At 39.9% G+C, this 6242-nt stretch overlaps 1 protein-coding gene across 2 annotated transcripts; it reads left to right on the forward strand.

The window, feature by feature from the left end:
* ctsl.1 (cathepsin L.1) lies at positions 1 to 3076 on the forward strand. 2 transcript variants are annotated; one of them, XM_070841826.1, is made up of 9 exons: positions 1 to 100; positions 402 to 506; positions 807 to 949; positions 1123 to 1320; positions 1408 to 1599; positions 1875 to 2040; positions 2161 to 2266; positions 2553 to 2656; positions 2841 to 3076. In XM_070841826.1, exons 2-8 carry the CDS (start codon positions 407 to 409, stop codon positions 2650 to 2652), a joined length of 1005 nt encoding a protein of 334 aa, XP_070697927.1. In that variant the 5' UTR covers positions 1 to 100; positions 402 to 406; the 3' UTR covers positions 2653 to 2656; positions 2841 to 3076. The 2 variants fall into 2 exon arrangements, with proteins under 2 accessions (XP_070697927.1, XP_070697928.1); XM_070841827.1 differs by having other exon boundaries at positions 51 to 104.
* The last annotated feature ends 3166 nt before the right edge of the window (positions 3077 to 6242 follow it).

Below are 6242 nucleotides of genomic sequence, written 5' to 3' on the forward strand. Positions count from 1 at the left end.
AAGTCATAATTGTAGATAGCTATATAAGAGAGCGTCTTTGACACAGCCCTGTATCCTCCACAGGTGGTTATACCTCAAACTTCACTGAACACACCAAGAGGTAGGTAAGCCGCTACAGCACAGATAACAAGACACACACAAACAGTCAGACAAGCTCACACGTTTCCTGTGCTGTAGGTGCACTGATGCAAAGAAGAAACAGAGACTCATAAAGATGAGACAGAGCTTGAGGGAGTGATGAAACAGAGATTCAAAGAAACCGGGAAATAGAGCTGATACAGTGGTGGCGTGCAACGTCAACACAGAAGCAAAGCTGAAGTGAAAAGAGTTCAGTCTCAACCTGTGTGGTTTCCTGCAAGTCACAAGGGATCTCTCTGCTTTTTGTTTTGCATGTGTGTTAGTCAGGATGAAGCTGCTGCTGGTTGCTGCTGCTGTTCTGGCCGTGGCCAGCTGTGCCACCATCTCTCTGGAAGACCTCGAGTTCCACGCCTGGAAGCTCAAGTTTGGTGAGTTTTATAAGACTTATAAGAGTTATTTTTTACTGTGGTCTGTGGTCAAATACAGTAAACCTTGTCCAGTTTCCTGTCAAGATACTGTCTGTGTGCTCAGTGTGAGCTCACTGACACACAAAACGCATCTAGAGTGAAGTGACTTGTAATCCGCCTACATGTAAAACTTAACATCATATATTTTGTTTGTCAGCTAATAAAGGGAAATCTTTTATTTGGAAAAAAGATTTAATTGATCAATAATGTATCAATTTTCACCATCTTTAATTTCTGATTATTTCTTTCTCTGGCTGGCAGGAAGGTCCTACAGCTCACCATCAGAGGAGGCTCACCGCAGGCAAATCTGGCTCAACAACCGCAGAGTGGTGCTGGTGCACAACATGATGGCCGATGAGGGCATCAAGTCTTACCGCCTTGGCATGACATACTTTGCTGACATTGTATGTACACAAACAGAGAGAAGAACAGTGTGGCTTTTCTGTCATCATTTAACTTTTAACTTTCATCATTTGTGAACACCTGTCATCCGCGCCATTTGGTCATGCTACAGTGAATGACATTTTGGATGAACATCCTATTGAGCGACTTTCTGACTTTTGTCTCTTGTCATCAGGAAAATGAAGAGTATAAACGTCTGATTTCCCGTGGCTGCCTGGGCTCCTTCAACGCTTCTCTTCCTCGCCGCGGCTCTACTTTCTTCCAGCTGCCTGAAGGAACTGATCTGCCCAGCACTGTTGACTGGAGGGACAAGGGATACGTCACTGATGTCAAGGATCAGAAGGAGTGTGGCTCCTGCTGGGCCTTCAGTGCAGTATGTACAACAATATCCTGTGTTTCCTCTTTTGGTAATGTAGAAAACGTTATACAACCGTTTTAAATACGTTTATATTGTTTTCAGACTGGATCACTGGAGGGTCAGCACTTCAGGAAGACGGGGAAGCTGGTGTCTCTGAGTGAGCAACAGCTGGTCGACTGTTCTGGCGACTTTGGAAACATGGGTTGCATGGGAGGCCTGATGGACAACGCATTCCGGTACATCCAAGCCAACGGAGGGATAGACACAGAGGAGTCCTACCCTTATGAAGCTGAGGTAAACAGAAAATAATTTGGTCAAAAAAGTTATAATCTTTTAATATACAGCATCCAGTGTCAGACAGCCATTTGCAACTTTTTTTGCAAGTCCTCTCACTCAGACAGTCATGGCCTTCCGTGTAAGAGATGTACAATACTGCCATCTTGTGGCCAAAATCTATACTGACCAAAAACTCTGAAACAGCCTTCTTCTCTCAAAGTCCTTCTATCAAAATCTTCTAATATCAGTATGGTAAACAATTGCTGAATCATTAAATATTTTCTCTCAACCAGGATGGTCAGTGCCGTTTCAACTCTGCCACTATTGGTGCCACATGCACAGGCTACGTTGATGTGAGTCAAGGTGATGAACAGGCCCTGAAGGAGGCTGTGGCCACCATCGGACCTGTGTCTGTGGCCATCGATGCTTCTCACATGTCCTTCCAGCTCTATGAGTCAGGTGAACAGTTTTAAACACTTGCTTGTGCTCGAAAACTTTCTTATGAAATGCAAGAAGAAATACTCTTCTTTTTAAAAATCTATCCACATGTCCGTCTAATCTGTGTTTGTGTGTTTCTAGGATTGTATGATGAGCCAGATTGCAGCAGCACGGAGCTGGACCATGGTGTGCTGGCTGTGGGTTATGGCAGTGACAACAAAAAAGATTACTGGCTGGTCAAGAACAGGTGAATCTGTTGCTCTTGTTTTAAAATATGTACTGTTCTCCTGCTGGCAGTCAGTCAGTAGTATTACAATGGAGAGAGAAAGATAAGTTTCAGTTTTCACAGATAGAAGTAGTAAGGTGCCTTATTTATAGCTGCCAAGCTGAAGTGAAACTCACTCAGTATGTTATTGAGATACCCATTACCATTATTTCACTTGTCTCTACATGCGGTTGTAACTAATTTATGTGATCATGACTCTGTTTTATGAAAACCAGCTGAATATTATTGGTGATGTATGTCTCCGTAGCTGGGGTCTAGGATGGGGGAACAAGGGATACATCATGATGAGCAGGAACAAACACAACCAGTGTGGCATTGCTACTGCATCCAGCTACCCCCTGGTTTGAGCAGGTAACGATACACTCCTTCCTTCCTTCCTTCCTTCCTTTCTTCCTTGTGACCATATGCTATTTAAAACGCACTTTCACCAAGTTTAACATCCGGATGTTTGCACAGTTGCACCTGCAAGAATGTGTGTGTGCGTTCTGCAGTTTATTTTCCATTAACTGGTCCCTCATGCTTATTTGATTTTCAGGTCCAGCACTTTCCTCAGTGAGGAGGAGAACAGTGACATATGATTTACTTTAATTTCATAAAGAATCTGAGTCATACAACAAAATGTTGTCTTCTTGTTAATAGAGTACAGAGTGCAGCAGAGCCTGTGCTGTGGTGCACTTTTAATACAATATCATTTTTATGAAGATTGCAAATAAATGTAAAAAAATGAACTTTTTACATTGAGAGATGAAAATAAACACTTATTTGTTCATATTTTATTGCTTTTCATTGTCCACCATCATATCACTGGGATTGTGCAAATATCATGCAGCTTATCAACAGGATTTTTATTTGGCTCCAGAGATGACAATGTCCATCTGTTGGTCTATCAAACACATTGTCCAGTCTGAAATATGCCATGAAATGGTCGTAGCATGCAAGTGTACAGGATGAGCATCTGATACTTAGTGCTTCTCACAAGTTGGAGGAGACTATTCTTTCACACACATTCTCAGTGTCTTGCCCAAGGACACTTCGACATGCTGACTTACAGGAGCTGGGGATCAAACCAGCGACCTTATGATTGATGGACGACCAACTGTACCTCTGTATCATCAATAGCCATGAAACTGGTACAGACATTAATATGTCCACCTTAAGATGGCTCGAAAAGTAAGATCACCATCATCAGGTAAAATTCAAAAGTATCCAATACCATAATACCAACACGCTAAAATAAGTTGGTGAACATAGCAAACATTACATCAGCGTCTTAACATTGTCATTCTGACATTAGAGTTTAGCTCAAATGCCAAGTAAAGCCTCAGGGAGCTGCTCGATGTTAGATATTAAAGTTTTGCTTCCATGACGCAAACATGAGGCGGTGCTCAGTCGTGGGTTGCTCAACACAGAATAATAAATCCATTTCTTACTTGTGTTTGTTATATGGATGTTGGCCAGTCGAAGCAAGTAACTACTTTTTATTCAATTAGCTCAGGTTTGCTTAACTGCATTTTTAAAGGTTCTAACAATTCCAGTTGTTAATTTGCTATGTGAGTGTTTCAGACTTTTGGACATGTAATAGATATGCAAAACATTATGTGTTTAGGCCAACTATTTGTTGCTTGAGATCATTGTATAATTTGGATTTATTTACTTTTTTTAAAGTTTTAAAAATTTGTGTAATTTTACGAAAAACACATCAAGCAAACAGTGTATGAGTTAAAAAATACACTACACCTCCATCTGCATATCAAGCAGCATACAATGATGAAGTATGAGAACCTCTGCTGTAGCCTGCAACTCTACAGAAGCATGCAAATGAACAGGATGAGTCCTGCTCCTGGTGCTGATAATTCATTGCTTTTCCCAACAAAGTCAAAAGACAACATAAACTTGACAGGAAATTAACCCACTGACATAATTGCTTCTCAAGATGAGCGTTGGCATGATTTCTAAAAGTGAAAAATGATGAATATGTGCTCACATCTAACTGTAACTGTATACATTTCTACTGTCTGATATCCTGTGTACATGGAGTGGCTTCATCTCTGTGTACTGCATATTTTCTGAATTGTTTGCCTCCAGTCAAGGCTTATGTGTTAAACAATACATTCTCCATGCAAAATACAAAGATAAAAACTGTGGACAGCAATTTCAGTGTGTAAAATTCGTTTTTGGTAAAGGAATATCTCCTCTCTGGTCTTCTCTGCTGTCTTTGTACTTTTTGCTCGCTTGGATAGCATTTTCTTGCTTTATCTTCCTGGACACAGTTTCACCACTAGCATTCTGTGGTTTGTAAAAGGTTATCTCAGATTCACCCTTCATATGCAGGTAGGGGCACTGCCACAGAAAAGGAAGAGGTAAAAGTGAAAGCAGATCTGGGTAGCAATGGTAAACATATGGTGAAACACAATGACAGAGCTTATGAGCAAGAAATTGTATACTCGTGCGGTTGACTGTCTTGTCTGATGCGGTAAAAAAAGCCATTATGGATTTTAGAGAAATATCTCAGTGGTATGTATTTTGACCTCTATTACTGTACCTTCGATACGTTTTTTTCAGACTGTCTTTTGCTGTCAAAATCATCCTCTTCTCCTGTCATGTCCTCCCATCATGACACTTGATCCATCCAGTCCTTGATAATCAGGTTCCATGTAAACTGTGATTATGACACTGCAGAAAAGGAGATATGACAAAAATGTATTTTTATCTTTCAAAACCACTGATGGAATAACAAAATGATGCATTGTTTGCCATATGATGGAGATATTCTATAGCCAATGCCCAGAGCACAAAATGTTATTAAAAATGAGTTATATAATTGAATACAACTGTAGTTTCTTATTGTGCTGCTGAGCTGCACCCACAGCCATAACCGGTAGACTAAAATCATTCGTAATATCAAATCCATCCACTCTCACATCTGAACTTTAACTTGGCCTGTTTTCTAATTTAAAGTTATGCTCTGTTACAGTTACACTTGCTTTAGTATATTTTAACATTCACGCTGCACTTCTAGTTTAAAGTTAGTTGTTTGATTTGTAGTTAATATTGAATTAGTGTTTATTTGTATTGTTTCTGGTATAGCGGTGGGTCATCATGGTATGGCCATAATATAAAATCCCTTCTGTATCATTTAGTTAGACAGTCTAGTGTTTACATTTGCTGTGTTTACATTTATTTCTGTTTTGTTGGCCTCTTCAGGGACTATTTTAACAAATATTCAATTCTCACTTTTTCTCCTCGCCTCCCTGCTCGGGCCCTAATACGTGTATTCAATTAAAGGTTTTGTTTAAAGATGATTTCACTAATCTTGCCTCCCTGCTTTTACATTGCTGAGCTAAAATATCACATGTCAATATCCTTTTGTTTTGCAAGGACAACTTTCTTACTTTTTTTTCACAGTTTTTCCTTCACTCACACCTTCCAAATACAGTATAGCAGCCAAACTGTAGCTGCTCAGGTGTGCAACATTTTTCTGACCTTTCTGATGGTGTCAATTACCTTCACCCCTCAAGGTCAAGTTGGTGCTCTGACATTGTTTCCACGGTAATGTGAACCAACTCTGGTTCAATACCCACGCCACATGTGTGTAAAGTAATACCATAATGGAATTCGGCCTTCTTTCAACAGTAATTTGTAATGCTTAAGGGTTTTGCGTGTAATCCAACTAAAAGCAGTACTTAAGTCATTATTCTTACATCTATTGAACCTCAGGCAGTGGAAGGTTGCTTCACTCATCTGTAATCCATGAAGCCGGCTATAAATAAATTTACAATGCTTGAAATTATTTTGTTAATTTGTCATGGGCTATTCAGCCTAACTGCATTTAATTTTACTGCACGCAATGAGGCTGAAAACATTCACTACACCAATCTGAATTTGCCTCGTTGCAAAACACAATAACAGATGATGCTGCATTTTTGATCTAGCTTTA

This window comes from Pempheris klunzingeri, chromosome 13, assembly GCF_042242105.1.
Source record: "Pempheris klunzingeri isolate RE-2024b chromosome 13, fPemKlu1.hap1, whole genome shotgun sequence".
NCBI classification, from domain to species: Eukaryota; Metazoa; Chordata; class Actinopteri; order Acropomatiformes; family Pempheridae; genus Pempheris; species Pempheris klunzingeri.